Raw genomic sequence first — 18,211 nt, 5'->3', positions numbered from 1 at the left:
AAACAAAAACAAAAATCTGTTTTCACACTGGACATCTATAGAATACAATTAGACGCATCGCGACACAACACAATTAAGCATGGGACAAGACACGAGACAAAATGTCTTACGAAATTGAGTCCATGAGTTTTTTGATATAAAATAATGCCTCATGAGATTTTTTTCCCGTTTTCAAAATGCTTTTTTTTTATTGAGCAGAATGCAAGAAAATTGATGACTTAAAAATTGATGCAAATGTGACAGGAGAATAAACAGGAGAGTCACTTTTGTGAATTTTTGTTTGCATTGTGGTAGCATTTTTGATGCTTCTAGTTCTTCAAAGATAGCAATAGTTGGGTTTCCATCCAGTGTTTTGAATTTTGAAGTGAATTTAGTGAAAATGGGCAAAATGAACGTGGGACTTATCCCCATTTCCATTTGTGATTATTTTGCGAATATTGGGAGGAGCGGAGACAGCACCATGAGATGACATCATATGAGAATGTCTCTCTGCCACAAGACTGTCGGCTGCCGGAGCCACTGATGGTTGGAGGGGTGCACTTGCCTGTATTGTGTGCCAACCCCGTGAGTTCGATTTCCGGAATGTGACCAAAAAAAAAAAATATACTGTCTGCTGCTCGACAGCCTAATTAATTAGTTTTTTGTTTGTTTGTTCTTATTGTCATTAATTAGCTGTTGAACGTGATTTGGGAATGGTGTTGTGTTGATATTGGTGGCAAACAGTTTGTGACGACAAAATAAACTGGCCTGAACTACAAGTCAATGCGCTGCCAGGACTTCAAGATAAAAGCAAGCCAAGGCATTGACATTATGTTTTCTTTGCTGAGGATTATTTTTAAATTTGCCTCTCACAGTGTTACCGTTATGAATAGTCTTCTCGACTGCGCACAATCACGGACGTGTCAAAATTGTAGTGATGGGCATGACAGTTTTCTTTTAATGTACTGAACCATTATCATCAGTTTATTCAAACGCATAATTCAAAAGAACTAACATTTAAGGGGAGGTAATTTAAACAAAAAAGGCTCGATCACCTCTGAGGCTCCACTTATACCTCGGCACTTCCAGTCGAGCCTGGTCTGCTGACCTGAGGCACCGGGCCGGTACGTTAGGGTGGAAGAGCTCAGAAAGGTAGACTGGGGTGAGGAATAGAAGATATAGATATATGGACAATAGAAATATCTTAAAATTAACTCTAAAATGTATTAGAGCCAGTGGAGGCAGGCCAGAATTGCAGTTATGTGATCCCACTTGTGAGCTCCAGTTAGGAGGCGAGCGGCTATTCACTCTGCTATTTTGGATTAACTGGAGACACTTGAGAGAGTACTGGCTAACTCCTAAATGAGGTGCATCACAAATCTCCGCTGTCGGGAGGAATCTTCAAAATGACAACTTTACAGGAACTCAGTTTCCATCCCGTTATTTTATGTTTATATTATTTATTAATGTTTATAAGTTGTTATTCGTTCCTGCTTGCCACCTAACTAGTCAGAAAACACAGGGGAGACGTTTCTCCAAGGATGGCCTCACCTACAAAATCGCTATTGGCACACATCGGAGGAAGCCAGCGGCCCAACAACACACCACAGGGAGACAGTGGTCGCACTACAGTCCTAATTTTATTAATAGCAATCTCCTCTTGTTCAACTCGACTTCTAGTAAGTTTATACACATCGCACATAGTCTTTCTCCTGCTCCCGCCTTCTTCCTCAAGCCCGCAACTCCTCACGCATGTGCACTTTGCATTCATACGTCACATTACAGCCGTCAGTCACACACAAGTTGTCAGAATATCCGCAAAAAAATATTTCTTTATCATAAAGAAGAGGAAAAAAACACTACTTTCAGACCAAATGTGATATGAATGTTTAGAATTAATAATGATAAAACCTCTGCGCCTCTCTCTCTCTCGCCATCAACAAAAATAGAGAACAACTAGAATGCCCAGTATATATTATTTTGCACTAACCCACTTGGATTTCATTCTTCCCTGGGCTATAATCCAGAGTCGAATCCTGGTAAGGAAGTCATTTTAAACTTTATACCTTTTGGCATTGTTGCGGGTATTGTGACAACTTGTGACTGAGCAGCATGCTGGAGCAGGAGCGAGAGTGACAGTGACAGCTGATACAGAAGAGCGAACGGTAATTCCACACCTTTAATTGTCGTGAATCATTTGGGAGACACAACTAAAATCCTGTGTGATTGAGTTTGCTGCCTCGCAGCACATAGAGAGCGGTTGTCGTGAAAAAAAAAAAAAAACTTCAAGCCTGCGCATCACAGGTTCAAATCTCGTTCTCTAACTTCCCCCCTGTCGCCATTATCATTTATGTTATCGTTACCATGTTAACATCTTGCAGCCGTTTTTTTGGATATTGTGGAGCTTCTGCCAGCAGTAATGGTGCGTAGACAATTTTATCAACTTCCATCTTTGCAAGGACAGGGGGAAGTGACATGCCGTAAAGCATTTCAGCACATATGTAGTTTTTTGTGCGGCAGGGTCTCCTCAAAGTTTTTTTGTGCTAGTTAAAGTGACACAGATAACGTCAGGCCATCCAACCTATTTGTTATATTGGCGCATCATCACAACAATGTACAGCGTAGGACTCAATTAAATGGTATTGTGTAGCATTGACATTCTGCCAGTTTATTGGTAACTGCCGTCTTTGAAGCTGATGACGTTTAAAGGTATTAAGAGCTCTTAAGTACATGGTTGTTTTGTGATGGCACAGAGAAAGTTGCCACGATGGCTATTATTCAACACTCAGTTTGCATTCACACACACATGACTGTTCAAATCTCAGTCATTTTATTTCATCTCTGCAATATGTGTGCAATATTGTAAGCAGTGAAATGTGGTGATTGATTGTAAAGGGAAGGAAATGATAATTCTTGAAATAATGTAGCATTTGGCCCATCCAGTCGGACCACACTCTCTGAGAACCACACTTATATAAAATGTCTTTCAGTTGTATTTATTCTTAAAGGGCAACACGGAATTTTGTACTGCTCAAATCTTGAGATATCTGTTTGTGACATTTCTCTTCTATAGGATTGCATTGACTCTTTGATTGCCATGGAAATGATCATCGCCCAGTTTCGGTCTCTCAAGACAAAGTTTGGTATTGCTGAGGCTGAGAATGAAGACCAAAGAGAGAAACTAAGACTGTAAGTTATATCCAGGGGGGGCACATAAGTGGTGCGTACTCACAATAGATCAAGCCAATCTTGATTCAAATTTATCCGCCACAACGCCTTGAGATGGTCCAGCCCAATCTGAAGTCAGTTGGTAGAACCCTCTAAGACAGAGGTGGGTAATTCCGGTCCTCGAGGGCTGGTGTCCTGCATGTTTTATAGGTGTCCCTGCTGCAACACACCTGATTCAAATGATCAGGATGGTTATCCAGCTTCTGCAGCCCTTGCTAATTATCTGACTATTTGAATCAGGTGTGTTGCAACAGGGTAAAATAGAAAACATGCAGGACACCGGCCCTCAAGGACCAGAATTACCCACTCCTGCTCTAAGACAAGTGTGTGAAATATGAGCTCCTTTAATGTGCAAAAGTGGTCCAGAAATGGGCATTCAAAAAAAAACAAAAAATCATAGCTCATTTTTTGTACATAGGGCAGGGGTGGCCAACCAGTCAAAGACTAAGAGCCACATTCCTTCCTGTGTTACCGCAAAGAGCCACGTCATACACGTGGGCACACATGAACATCATCCCTTTGTCTTACACACACACACACCTCTGCTCAGCCAAATTTATTGTGTGACATTATCATGTCACACAATAAATGATAAATGATGATAATGACAGAAATTGTACATTACTAAGACCACAGGCCAGTCATTTTCAACAATGAACATTGTGTGCACTATCTCACACACACACAAACCCTCAGTTCACAAAAAAAAACCCAGAATAATTTACAATTGTGTTTTTTTTCACTTACGATCCATGTTGCTTAGTGTGACTTCTGGCATTCCTTGCCTTGAACAATCCTCTTCAAATCTGGCTTGTATTCTGTTGTTGCCATTCGAAGCAATTCTTTCACATGGGTGTCAGTCAGAACGGATCGATGCTTTGATTTCAGGTGCTTCAGGGTAGAAAAGACAGACTCGCAGATGTATGTTGACCCAAACATTGACAGTATCTTCAGCGCAGCCCGTTTGACATTGGGGTATTTTTACATTGGCACACTTTTACAGAACTCAATGGTCCCTTCCCTTAAAACAGGTTTCAGTTGGTCCTCCTTAAAAAGAGCGATCATCTCCAACTCAGCCGCAGCCTCATCTGTGACGAGTGGGGCTTTCAAACAGTCCGTCTCCACATTAAATGGGTCGACGAGGAACGTTATCTATGGCCTTTTCAGTTGTAGATCACGGAACCGGATGACAAAGCCGGTTTTCAACCAGTGTTGCATCTCTGGCTCTTTGCTTATTCAGGGCGGCGTTGGTGATTTGCCTGCTGGCTTGTAGCAGAGTGGCAAAATGTGTTATATCTCCCTTTTGAATATGCTCCTTGAACAGCTTCAGTTTACTGACAAACGCAAACACACTTTGCACCAGGTCAAGCAGCATTTTTAACTTACCCTGCAGGGTCAGGTTCAGTCTGTCCAAATGACACAACATGTCGATCCATAATCCACTTGACGTCCGAGAGCTCGGGATAGTCCTTGTCCTTCTCCTCCATGAACAGTTTCACGGCATCCAAGATCTCAAAGACACGAGCGAGCACCTTGCCTTTTGACAGCCACCTCACAGTGTAGTGCAGTGGCAGGTCACCTGGCAGTCCTTGGTCCAGCTCAGCGATGAGATTTTTGAATTGCCTGCGGTTAAGCGCGTGAGTGTGGATGTAGTTGACAATTTCCATTGCAGGCTTCATGACGTTGTTTAGATTCAATGATTTAGAAACTCGGGAAATGTTTGATCAGCTTTGCCCAGCCCCACAAGTCCGTTCACAGATCCGATCATGGCTGGCACTCCATCCGTGGCTATTGCCGTTAGCTTCGGTATGGGGAGATTTGCTTTCGCAAATGCAGCCATCATTATTTCTTTCACATCTATGCCACGGGTTCTGTCTTTAAATGGCACACCATCAAGGAGTTCTTCTTTGATCACACAATCTTTTGACACTGACTGTGCAAATATTGCCAGCTGAGGCTTGTCTTATATGTCACAACTCTCATCAAATGCGACACTAAAATACTCACATGCTTGAAGATCAGAGTGCAACTGCGATTCAATAGCCGTGTTAATGTTCGATATTCTGTGTTCAATACTGTGGCGGGACAGTTGGATGTCTGATACCATTCGTTTTAGTCGTTTTCAGGAGACAAAATTTCAACAACGTCACCAAAGCATTTTTTAATGAACTCCCCTTCATTTTATGGCTTTTTAGCCCGTGCAGTGTTCCAAGCCAGTTGATACGATGCAAGCATGACAGTCTCTGGGTGTTTCGTAATTTTGGGGAAAAACTGTACCTGTTTTTCTGCCTGACTTTTCAAAGTGTCCAACTTGTGCTTGTGAAATTCAGTCCCTTTTGTAAATTCCTTATTGATGTTAGCATGGAGTGAGCTGACGTGGGGCTGAAGATTTGATGCTTTGAGATGATGATGATGATGATGATGATAGAACTTTATTCATCCCACAGCGGGGAAATTTTCTTGTCACAGCAGCATACAAGAGTGCAAGAATGCAATTGCCAAATTTTAAAAAGGATAAATAACAGACAAGGACAAAGACAAGTGCCGCTAGTTGCGGTAGAGACGAAACATGTGATCAGGTGCCACGCATGTTGTAGAGTCTGACAGCAGTGGGAATGAAGGACCTGCGGAATCTTTCCTCCCTACACCGTGGGTGTAAAAGTCTGTCATGGAGGGGGTGAGAGGTGTTGTCTATGATGGATTTCAGCTTAATTAACGTCCTCCTCTCATCCACAACCTCAATCGAATCCAGGGGACAGCCCAGGACAGAGCTCGCTCTCCTGACCATCTTATTTAGTCTCCCCCTTTCCCGGTCCGTACTGCCCCCACCCCAGCAGACCACAGCGTAGAGGATGGCTGAGGCCACCAGAGAGTCAGAGAAGGTCCTGAGGAGAGCCCTGCACACACCGAAGGACCTCAGTCTCCTCAGCAGGTGGAGGCAACACTGCCCCTTTTTGTACAGGGCGTAGGTGTGATCAGTCCAGTCCAGTTTGTTGTTAAGGCGAACACCCAGGAATTTGTAGTTCTCCACTACCTCAATGTCCGATCCCTGGACGTTCACCAGAGTGAAGTGGGGTGCTGTCCTCCCGAAGCTTACAATCATCTCCTTCGTCTTGCTGGTGTTCAGCTGAAGCTGGTTGAGCTCACACCAGCTGACAAAGTCCCTGATGACCGTCCTGTATTCCAGATCGTTCCCCTCCGAAACGTATCCAACAATGGCCGTGTTGTCGGAGAACCTCTGGATGTGGCAGTGTGCGGTGTCGTGGGTAAAGTCCGAAGTGTACATGGTGAAAAGGAAAAGAGAGAGTACCGTACGCTGGGGGACACCTGTGCTGCAGCGCACCACGTCAGACTCACAGCGATATAACCTCACATACTGCGGCCTGTCGGTGTGCAGTAAGTAAATTACTGCATCGTCCACCCCAACACCAGGCCGATAAGCAAACTGCACGGGGTCCAGCTGCGCTCCCATCAGTGAACGCAGGTAACCCAGGACGATCCTCTCCATAGTCTTCATCAGGTGGGGAGTCAAGGCAATAGGCCTGAAGTGGTAGGCTCCTTTGGGCGCGGCACCTTTGGTGCGGGGACCACGCAGGAGGTCTTCCACAGGACTGGAACTTTGTTCAGGCTCAGGCTCAGGTTGAACAGGTACATGACCACGCCACTCAGCTGGTCCGCACAGTCCCTGAGCAGTCTCGGACAGATGCCGTCTGGGCCCGGGGCCTTCCCTGCCTTGATCTTTCTGAGGTGACTCCTCACCTGAAGAACTGTAAAGGAGAGGGGGGTGTTGGAAGACTGGGGTGGTGGAGTGAAGACTGAAGAGTGTCTTCGGGGGCGTGAGAGGGGGTTGGTGATGTGGCGGGGGGGCTGGAGTGTTGAAGGTGGCAGGCTGAGCTGTGGAGGGGGGGAGAGCAGACCGGGGAAGGAGCGGGGTGAAGGGGCGGGGGGGAGGCGGAATCAAAGCTGTTGAAGAACAGATTGAATTTATCCGCCCAGTCCTTGTCCCCACCAGCTGGTTTCCGATCAACCCCTTTACCATGGCCCGAGATGGATTGCAGACCCCTCCAGATGTTCCTGGTGTTGTTAAGCTCCATTTGCTTCTCTAGCCTCCTCCTGTAGTTCTCCTTCCCCTCCCTGATCTTCAGCCGGAGTTCCTTCTGGACTCTACGCAGCTCCACCACGTCCCCCGAACCAAAGGCTCTCTTCTTCTCACTAAGCAGAGCCTTTAATATCAGAGGACACGCAGGGTTTGTTGTTGGGAAAACACCGGACCAACTCCAAACCACAGGTGTCAAACTCAAGGCCTGGGGGGCATATTTGGTCCACCACATCATTTTATAATGCCAAAGCAAATTGGGTATCAACCTTGTGTCAATACTAAAATTGCAAGGTGTCTTCACTTTAAATGACCCAGTTGTTGTTTATTGATCTCTCTATGGCACTCCCTATTCACCATTGGGCTGTAACCACAGTTTCTTGCCATTTCTTAAACCTCTTTATGTAAACCAAGAGTGCCATTTACAGGAGTAAAAAAATACAATTGGTTCATGAAGCACATATGAAGCTTCAATTTCCCATCAGTATCAACAGGCCAGTCAAGAGAGAGTGCAAGCGAAGGAGGGAGCAGACCGAAGAAGCAAACGCAGCCGCTTCGTGACAGCATATAATGCGATACATAAATCCACGTCCGCGTAAGCCATATCCTATTTCTGTAGTAACACGCGTATTCCTTTACTGCCACTATTTTTTTGTAGATTAATAAAAAGTCATTTAATATTAATTAAAAGTCATTTATTGCAGCATATTGTATTGGGAGCCTACAAATGCAAACCAGGCATAAACAAACATCGTCATGTGACTTAAAGCGCAAACTGTCTTTTTGGTTATTTTTCAGCCCAAGCCACACAACACATTTATCCATACTCTGAACTGCTCATCCTTACTAGGGTCGTGCAACATGATGCAGCTAACATGCACGCACACGAACCATAATCACTTCTGTTCTAGCATTTACAGTGGGGGAAATACGTATTTGACCCCTTGCTGATTTTGCAGGTTTGCCCACTTGCAAAGAATGCAACGATCTACTATTTTAATAATATGTACATTCTAACAGTGAGAGACAGAATCCCAAAGAAAATTCCAGAAATTCACATCATATGAATTTACAAAAATTGATAACCGTCTGATGAGAAAAAACAAGTATTTGAACCCCTGGACAAACAGCAAGTATTCTGGCTCCTACAAGCCAGTTAGTCTTTCTTTAAGACACAGCCCCAATCCCAACCAATTATCTACATCAAATACACCTCCCTCACCTCGTTACCTGTATAAAAGACACCTGTCAACACCCAAACAACCAGCATCCAACATCACCACCATGGGCAAGACCAAAGAGCTTTCTACGGACATCAGGGACAAGATTGTTGATCTACACAAGGCTGAGATGGGCTACAAGAGAATCGGAAAGCAACTTGGAGAGAAAAGATCAACTGTTGGTGCAGTTATCAGGAAATGGAAGAAGCACCACACCACCGCCAACCTCCCTCGGTCTGGGCCTCCACACAAGATCTCACCTCGTGGGGTCTCCCTGATCATGCGAATGGTGAGGAATCATCCCAAAACCACAAGGGGGGAACTGATGAATCAACTGAAGGCAGCTGGGACCACAGTTACAAAAGAAACGGTTGGTAACACACTACGCCGTCATGGATTGAAATCCTGCCGTGCACGGAAGGTCCCCCTGCTCAAGAAGAAACATGTACAGGCCCGCATGAAGTTCGCCATTCAGCACCTGGACCACTCAGACGAGGCCTAGAATAAGGTGTTGTGGTCAGATGAGACCAAAATAGAACTTTTTGGCCTCAACTCGTCGTCGTCGTGTTTGGAGGGCAAAGAACACCAAGTACAACCCAAAGAACACCATCCCCACCGTCAAATATGGTGGTGGCAACATCATGCTTTGGGGGTGCTTTTCAGCCAAGGGGACGGGACAACTCCATCGTATTGAGGGGAGGATGGACGGGGCCATGTATCGTAGAATTCTGGACCAACATCTCCTTCCCTCAGTGAGAGAGCTGAAGATGGGTCGAGGATGGGTGTTTCAGCACGACAATGATCCTAAGCACACCGCCAAAGCAACAAAAGAGTGGCTGAAGAAGAAGCACATCAAGGTTCTGGAGTGGCCTAGCCAGTCTCCAGACCTGAATCCAATTGAAAATCTTTGGAGGGAGCTTAAAATTCGAGTTGCCAGGCGACAACCTCGGAACCTGAATGATTTGGAGGCTGTCTGCAGGGAGGAGTGGGCCAACATCCCTGCCGAAATGTGCACAAAGCTTGTCACCAACTATAAAAACCGTTTGACATCTGTGCTGGCCAATAATTGCTTTTCTACAAAATATTAACATGCTGTTTGTTCAGCGGTTCAAATACTTGTTTTTCCTCATCAGACGGTTATCAATTTTTATATAAATTCATATGATGTGATTTTCTGGAATTTTCTTTGGGATTCTGACTTTCACTGTTAGAATGTACATATGATTAAAATTATAGATCGTTGCATTCTTTGCAAGTGGGCAAACCTGCAAAATCAGCAAGGGGTCAAATACTTATTTCCCCCACTGTATTTATCATTAAAACACAGTTGGAGTACAATGGAAATTTCATTATTTTCAATTTACTTGTCACTTTGCTAATGTTGATGGCAAACAGTAAAAAAATTACACTTTCCACATCCTTTTGGGTGCACTGGTTAGCACGGCCGCCTCACAGTTAGGAGGGTGCGGGTTCGATTCCACCTCCGGCCCTCCCTGTGTGGAGTTTGCATTTTCTCCCTGGGCCCGTGTGGATTTTCTCCGGGCACTCCGTTTTTTTCCCACATTACCAAAAAAAAAAAAAAAAAAAACATGCTTGGTAGGCTGATTGAGCACTCCAAATTGTCCCTAGGTGTGAGTGCGAGTTTGAATGGTTGTTCGTCTCTGTGTGCCTTGCGATTGGCTGGCAACCAGTTCAGGGTGTCCCCCGCCTACTCCCCGATGACTGCTGGGATAGGCTCCAGCACGCCCGCGACCCCCGTGGGGACTAGCTGTACGGATAATTTTGTTTTGTATTTCATTTTCACTGAACCATATTGTTATCTTATCGTTAATGAGGTATCAGGCAAAAATATCAAGATATGAAGTTATGGCCATATCGCAAGCCCAATTGACTATAATATATCGATAATTTCACCAGCCCCAATGAGTGTGCAAAGTTTGTTGTGTTCCCACATATTTAGATTGCTCCAAATGTAATTAATTTTAAAGGCCTGGTGTGTGTGTAAAGATTTACAATTTTGAGCCCAGGTTTATACCCTCAAAAACACTATCTTTCTTTGCAAACAGCTGTAGCAAATATGTGGTAATTAATGCTCAAATTAACTAAATAAGTAACCAATTATTAATTAGTTACTTAAATAATTAATCATTTTGTTAGTGGTGGCAGAAATCGACTGCCTGCAGTATGATCAACCACTACAAGGGGCACCACGTTTTTTTATTATACTAGTTTAAGAAGGTTTAATGTTAACCTGAAATCAGTTCATTAATCCGAAGGCGGCTACAGTTAATAAATGAGTTCGTTTGAAAAACCTAGAGGTCCTAACTTTAATTTACACACAAACGCGCGCACACACACACACACACACACACACACACACACACACACTAAAATTAGGCCAAATTCCAAAGTATCGTAATTTTCATACTATAAACCGCACCAGCTAAATTCCAGGGATATATAGTACATATTTTTCTTATATAAGCCACACGAGCGCACGAGTTATTTACAAAGAAAGACAATACACAGAAAGCCTTTTAAAGTTTTATTAACATACTGTAACCGGTCTTTCGAAACGCTGCCTGTGATGCAGCAGGAGTACCGCAGCAACACGGAAGTGTGCACGCGAGTTATTTACAAAGAAAGACGGTACACAGAAAGCCTTTTTAAAGTTTTAATAACATACCTTAACATTTCTTTCCAAACCCTGCCTGTGACACAGCAGTAATACCGCAGCAACACGGAAGTAACACAGCACTAATAAGGCTGGATTAAAAAAAAACATACAGGTAAAAGTCACTGAGACGCGGCGGTAACACAGCAGCAACACGGTAGTACAGCACTAACCGGGTTCGTTAAAAAACATACCAGTAAAAGTAAAAAAAGAGCCGTCTTCATCTTCCTCCTGTGCACTGAAACCATTGAAGTCTTCGTCCTCAGTGTCCGATTGGAATAGCGTTAGATATCCTTCGCCACACAGTCTCAGTCTCTCTTTTGTCGTCGCTTTTATGCATTTCTTCTAGCATTTTCTATGATGAGGGTTTGTTCATGCTAATTTTATTCATGCACGAAGCGCTAAGTTACATTAAACTAGCGAGCTACACGTATAGCTCCAGAGTAGACGTGACTGGGAAATAAAAAAAAGGGTAACGCAACACGATGTCATCAACAATGGGCCAAATCGACTGCCTTTAACTTACAAGCGGTATAATATGCGTTTCATTTGTCCCCCATAATGACGGTGTGTATACAAGCTTCCTTTCAGTAATGTCCGTCTTGATCTTGTTCTGTCTCTTCTTTGTGTGAATTATACAGCACTATTTGCCTGGCGGATGGACATGCGATCAACACACCACTTTTCTCCTGTGTGACATATCCCTCCGCCCAGTAAAGCACTGCCGCACAACAGCGGTCCTCAGCCTCTTTACGAGTGTATCAAAGTGATCAAGTCATCACAAAAATCACAGAAAAAATCCTATATAAGCCGCAGGATTCAAAATTTGAGAAAAAAGTTGCGGCTTATAGTCTGAAATATACGGTAAAATCAAAATATCAGACTTTGTTAGGTTTAGTAAATGACGTTTTTGTAGGTCTTGCACAGTTCAGCCTCCCATTTTCTTAAAGCTACACGAAACTTTCAACCAAAAATTTATGAGGGTCACTACCGAACCATTTCTAAAAAAAAAAAAACCATACACCATAACCAAATTTACACACTTTACACATTAGCTTAGTGATCGGTGATCGATGCTCTGCGCTTCTAAGTCATTGATGTTGCACCACATGTTCAAACCCTGTGTGGGGAGGAAGAATCACTGATCACTTTGAATTACTTTGCTTTGCCTAATATAGTAATTAAGTGTTTTTACTTAGTTACTTGACACCTTGGATTTTTAGGAAGCATTGGGGGCTTTTGTTGAATGTGTGTGCATTTAAATTTGATGACTTGACCACTTTACTTTTATTTTATTTTTTTCAGATTTCTTAACTCTTTGCTAGAAGAGCCTGAAGTTGTGGTGATTGGAGCTGGTCAGGGAAAGGTTGGTGGCATCATCCACAGGCTGTTTCATATTACGAAAGAGGTAAGCATCAGTCCTTTGTTGTTGTGTGTGCGTATGGGTGTGATATATTTTCCCAATTTTTTTTAACTTTAATACTTGCTATGCTAATAGTGACTACCGGAAAACTGCAGTTGACCTATTTAATGGATTCCAGAAAGGTTTAGACATGGCCATGGAGCCTCCTCTGCGAGATTGTGGAAGAAGGTCTCACCCCGACCTCTAGGATACCTACTCTTATCGTCTTTTTTTTTTTTTTTTTTTTTCAAAGTCAGCTTTATTGTCAATTTCTCCACATGCCAAAGACACACAAAGAAACCGAAATTTCGTTCCCCCCTATCCCACGGTGACAAGACATGGCTCACAACAGACAAACAAGTAAACAAGTACAACAAAAGCGTGCTGAATAAATAATGAATAAATAACACAACAATAAATAAATAAATAAGAGGAGCAGAAAAAAAAAGGAGCAAGTGCGCGTACAGCAGACATTCCCGAAAATAGCGCAACAGTGCCGCACGCTACGCAGAAGGGGGTAGCGAGTTCAGGGCCCTAACAGCCTGGCTGCCCACCTGCAAGGGGGCAACTCTGCCGAGCCTGTGTGATAGTGTGACCGTGCAGTCTTAACTGAGATCAACTCCTACGTAGTATGTGCAGTGTCATAGAGAAGGGAAAGCCAGTGAAAGCAAGAGAAAGGTCACAGCGATGTAACATCATAGCTCAAGCTACCGATCTATTCGTGTGTGCCAAGGAACCCTACTCAAACAGGTGTGCGCGCGTGTGCGCGTGAGTGAGAATGTCAAGTCAAGTTTATTTATATAGCCCTAAATCACAAGCAGTCTCAAAGGGCTTCACATATACAAAACAAATTGACAATTATTCTCAAAGCATCCCCTGACCTTAAGCTCCCAAGAGGGCAGGGAAAAACTCAGTGAGTGTTTGAGAGCGTGCGAGAGAATGTGTGTGAGTGTGTGCATAAGAGATTTTGAAGATTTTGATAGCAAAGACAATGGACCATTAGAACACTGGAGGGATGGTTGCTGGAAATGGGTCTTTTATACACCGATGCAGATAGTGCGTTAAAAAGCAGTAGCTCGAATAGTCATTTACCACATTAACAATATATAGAGTGTATTCCTGATTGGTGTAATGTTATCCTCATTGAAAGATAATGATTTTATTTTAAAATTAAGTACATTTCTAAGTGACCTCAAACTTTTGAACGGTGTATGCTGTTTGAATATACATACCTCATTACTATTCCAAACATACATTTTCTGAATAAAAGTAAAAAATGTAGTACTTTTTAATACAATTTTTTCATCTGTACTCATTCGTTCATTCATTTTCCGAACCTTATATCTTAGTATGGTTGCGGAAGTGCTGGAGCCCATCTTAGAGCAAGAGGCTTGTTACACAGCGAACCGGTCGCTTACCAATCGCAGGGTATAAATAAACAATCATTCAAACGCACGTTCACACCTGCTAAGAATTTAGAGCCTTCAGTCACCTGACATGCATGTATTTGGAATGTAGAAGGAAACAAAATACCTTGCGAAAACCCAAGCAGGCATGAGGAGAGCATACAAACTCCAAAAGCCCTTTGAGACTGCTTGTGATTTAGGGCTATACAAATAAATCAAATAAAGTCCTTACAATTCCACTTCTCAGACTCGAAAGAGTCAGCTGTCTGATTTGTCTCATTACGAGAATTTTCTATTTTTATTTACATTTTACCAAAAGAAAATAAAAAAGCACATTCATTATTTACTGATTTGGATGTTATAGTTATTTATTGTACTCAGTCAACTTATGTTTGCCCATAGACTGCCATTCTGGATAAAGAATCTGAACAGAGAAAGGAAGAAGAAAGGAAGCTGACAGAAGGAGACAGCAAAATTCGTGATTTCCCTTCGCCAGCTGGCCGGGAAATTTTGTTGCGTACATGCATCCCTCGACCAGCACCATATTCCAAGGCTCTTCCTCAACGGCTTTTCTGTGTATTGACGAGAGAGGAATTCAGACTTGTGGGGGCCTTCTCCTCTGACACATCTTTCTTTTAATTCTTCAAACTACAGCATGGCAATGCCATTTTTATGCAGTTATTACCAATGTACCTGATATTGCATGTCAATACCTGTTGCTAAAAAACACCCAATGATGTTTTCAGTTGAACATAAATAAAAGGAGCTGTTTGCAATGAAAATAGTGGGTACCTGCAACATGCATAATTTCATTCATGGATTGTAAAATCTCTCAAAGTTAACTTTTTTTTTTAAAAGACTGTCTAGATTCATATCAATATTGAATGGGTTGGTTATATAATTCTGCTCATTCACAACTAAGAATTACATCATGAATCGCTTTGTAGAAATAAACTCAGTGTTGTAACCACAATTACAATTCACCTGTGTTAATTGTTGGTAAATGTTTGATGGATGTTTCAGCGTTTTTTTTTTTTTTCCTCCTTGCTCTTTTGCACTTTTTGATTTATTAAAAGCGGAGTTTTCAATTTGAGTATAGCCCCCCCTTTTCTTCTCTAGTCTCTATCAAAACTATGACCTCACAAACGTGAATGTTCATATGGTCACTTTCAAAGTTAAAATAATTCTGGATCTGTGGTTGAAATGCTGTTCATCATTAATTAGCACTTTTGTCAATTAGAAATATTGATATTGTTTAATCTTATAAATATAATAATACAATAGTATATGGTTAATGTCTAAAGCTGTCTGGCGCGGAGCAGGGAGAGGACTCGAATGCAGAGTTTCCACTGTCCAAAGATGTGTTTATTGTCTCCACTGGTAGTAGTAACAAAAAGCGCCTCAATATGAGGGAAAAAAGGGGGAAACTAAGGCACATCGAACCGAGGGAGAAAAAAGGGGAAATCAAAGCGCCTCGAACCGACGGAAATACTATAACGAGATAGCGATGTAACCAAGTTACCATGGGTGATCAAACAAGGCTTCTAGGCGGTACTCGAGGATTTCGTGATCGCTAGTGTTCTTTCACAAGGCAAGACGCACTGGCACTGGACACGGGGAAAGACGCGGGTTATATGGACACAGGAGGGGAACACAGGTGAAGACAGTTGGTCATTGACGCAGGTGCACACACTTGGAATCAGGGGTTCACGTGACCGGACGCACAGGGGAAGGACACACCGACTGGAACGAGAGGAAAAGTACACAATAAAACAGGAAGTGATCCGGACGACACATGACAGCATGACAAAAGCCGCATTATCAAATGCTTTAATTAAACATGTTTTTCTTCAACTGTATGTTACCATCAGTTTGTTGTTAGAAATGCAATGTAATGTACGACATATTGCCCAAATGTACTGAATCAGTGTCAAAATATTGAAAACAAGATTTTCTGTATCCAATTGTAAATTTGAATATAGTGCTTTTTAGATATTTGTCACCAAAAATATTCGCCCCTTGTGTCAATATGCAAAAAGTATTGCCTACATTTATTGGGCTACTGTACATTTGTTCCCATGAGGTAAACCATAAATTCAAAAATACTTTTCTGAAGAAAACAGCATGGTTAATGTTCATGCAGAAGTGTATGGTGGTGCTCTTTAACCTTCCTAATGTGTTTTAGCTTTCTGCTGCCATCTGTGGTGTTAGCGGGTTATTTTGGACCCGTGTATTAAATCAGCCATAAAATACCCTAAAACCAATCTTTTATCATCCAATGTTTTTCTTAACTCTTGTTTAGCTGGTTGGGCTCCCTTATCCATGAAAAGATTGGTTTTAATATTTTTTTGTGGCCCCCTGGGCCTTTGTTTATACAGCATACCCCTCATTTGCAATGTCTAAAAAGTGGTCAAATGAACCTTAAGAGAAGAAGTCAACAAAATAATCAGTTGTTCTGTTACCTGAGTGTAACTGAGAGATATTAAAACACAGTTCTTAAATGTTCAACAAAAAAAAGATTTTCATTTTAATATTATCAAATATAGTAACATCTATGGCGTTTCGGGTCATTTTGGACCCGTATATATTTACTTCAAGAAAAGGGCAAAAATAAGTCTTTTTTTTAACCACACAATAGAACTTTAATACAATATTAAACAATATGAAAAACAGAACAGTCATAAATAATAAAAAATTACAGTAAAACAAAGATTTACAAGGTCAAATAAACAACAACCAATCGAGAAAATCACACCAAAAGAAATCAAGTACTTGTTCTATAAATACTATGTGCAAAGAACATGCCTGTTTGTGTGTGTGTGTGTGTGTGTGTGTGTGTGTGTGTGTGTGTGTGTGTGTGTGTGTGTGTGTGTGTGTGTGTGCGCGCGTGTGTGTGTGTGTTTGTGTGCCTGTGCGTGCGCGTGTGTGTTTAGATGCATGTGTTGCAAAAAGTGACACTTTTAGTGTGTTCTTTGCAGATGTATTTCTTGCAGGTGAAGCACACTATGTAGGTTTTTCTGTCCATACTGCTAGGGCAGACCTGACACCTCTTTCTTTTTGAGCAAGGTGGTCTCACTGGCATTGTGGCTGTGGATGGAGTGCTTGAGGCAGGACTGGCTGCTGGGGGGGAAGGTGATGCTGATGTTCTTCTGGTTGCTGTGGATGTGGATGGCGTGCATGGTGACCGCTGAAGCTGTCTGACCAAGTCTGCAGCAGCTGGGTCTCGGGGCACCCGTTCCCGTTGCTCAATGTGCGGCTGAACAAGGGAATTCCCGAGCTCCTCAAGAAACTCCGCTTGGTGTTTTGGGTTGAATTCCACCCTTGGTGAATATGGGTCCACAACACAAATGCATTGTATGCAGACACATTGAGGATGTTGTAAAACACAACCATTGGCCATCTCCTGGTCATTCGCTGGCAAGTGTAGGTGGCAGTCAGCTTGTCCAGATTGTCCACTCCTCCTTTGTTTTTGTTGTAGTCCAGGATGATGATGGGCTTTTTGTCTCTTCCTGATGACACAGCAGCATCTTTGTGAAGAGTGGACATCAGTATCACATTCCGTGTGTTTTTTGGACAATATGAAAAAACAGTGGTGGTATCTGTGAAAACAAATTTGGAGGAAAGTGGAGCCCTGTCCTTCACCAGCAAAATTTCAGCGGGCAGCTCAGGTTTATTTTTATTTACTGTGCCCACCATGGTGAGTTTCCTCCTGAGAATTTCTTGTCCAAGGTCATAGCTGGTAAAAAAAATTGTCACAAGTGATGTTGTGACCCTGCAGTCCAGTAGTCAAATCGAGGACTACACGTTTTCCTTGTTTTTTTTCAGGGATGCCGCTTGCAGATTTGCCTGTGTAAATTTGTAGGTTCCACGCATAGCTTGTTTTAGCATCACAGGCTGCCCAAATTTTTATGCCATATTTTCCTGGCTTTCCTGGCAATACATGCCCAGTATTGCCGGAATGGGCATTTTCCTCGGAAAGGGAGAAAACGTTCATCCACTGTCACCTCTGGCCCTGGGTTGAACATCAGTGGAAGTTTCACCCATCTCTCCCAAATATCCCTGATGGGAGCAAGCTTGTCAGATTTTGCACTGGTGTCTCGATTGTCAAATCTGAGGACTCTTGCGATCATGTGAAAGGTCTGAAGATTGTTTTGTTGCCCGGAAAATATTTCTGCCCGTTGATATATCCCAGAGACTCTCAGTTGC

General features: G+C 42.7%; 1 protein-coding gene and 1 pseudogene across 11 annotated transcripts in view; one reads left to right on the top strand and one right to left on the bottom strand.

The window, feature by feature from the left end:
• The window catches only part of rab3gap1 (RAB3 GTPase activating protein subunit 1), a 160,491-nt gene extending 145,507 nt beyond the window's left edge, over nucleotides 1-14,984 (top strand). For 10 of the 11 annotated variants that reach the window (XM_088383342.1, XM_088383340.1, XM_088383349.1 and 7 more), the window contains 3 exons: nucleotides 3,053-3,168; nucleotides 12,503-12,605; nucleotides 14,408-14,984. In XM_088383342.1, the coding sequence (XP_088239468.1) occupies nucleotides 3,053-3,168; nucleotides 12,503-12,605; nucleotides 14,408-14,644 (456 nt within the window). In that variant the 3' untranslated portion in view covers nucleotides 14,645-14,984. Of the gene's footprint in view, nucleotides 1-3,052; nucleotides 3,169-12,502; nucleotides 12,606-14,407 lie in introns of those variants that run through there. The other variant, XR_015859912.1, reaches the window with a different exon arrangement.
• A 1,058-nt stretch (nucleotides 14,985-16,042) lies between these two features.
• Nucleotides 16,043-17,791, bottom strand: LOC148394685 (uncharacterized; annotated as a pseudogene).
• Between the last annotated feature and the right edge of the window lie 420 nt (nucleotides 17,792-18,211).

The sequence above is a fragment of the Syngnathus floridae genome, chromosome 8, assembly GCF_059516105.1.
Source record: "Syngnathus floridae isolate MCC-2025c chromosome 8, RoL_Sflo_1.0, whole genome shotgun sequence".
NCBI lineage: Eukaryota > Metazoa > Chordata > Actinopteri > Syngnathiformes > Syngnathidae > Syngnathus > Syngnathus floridae.
Note: the sequence above shows the minus strand (reverse complement) of the source record. Positions and strands in the feature narration are given on the sequence as shown.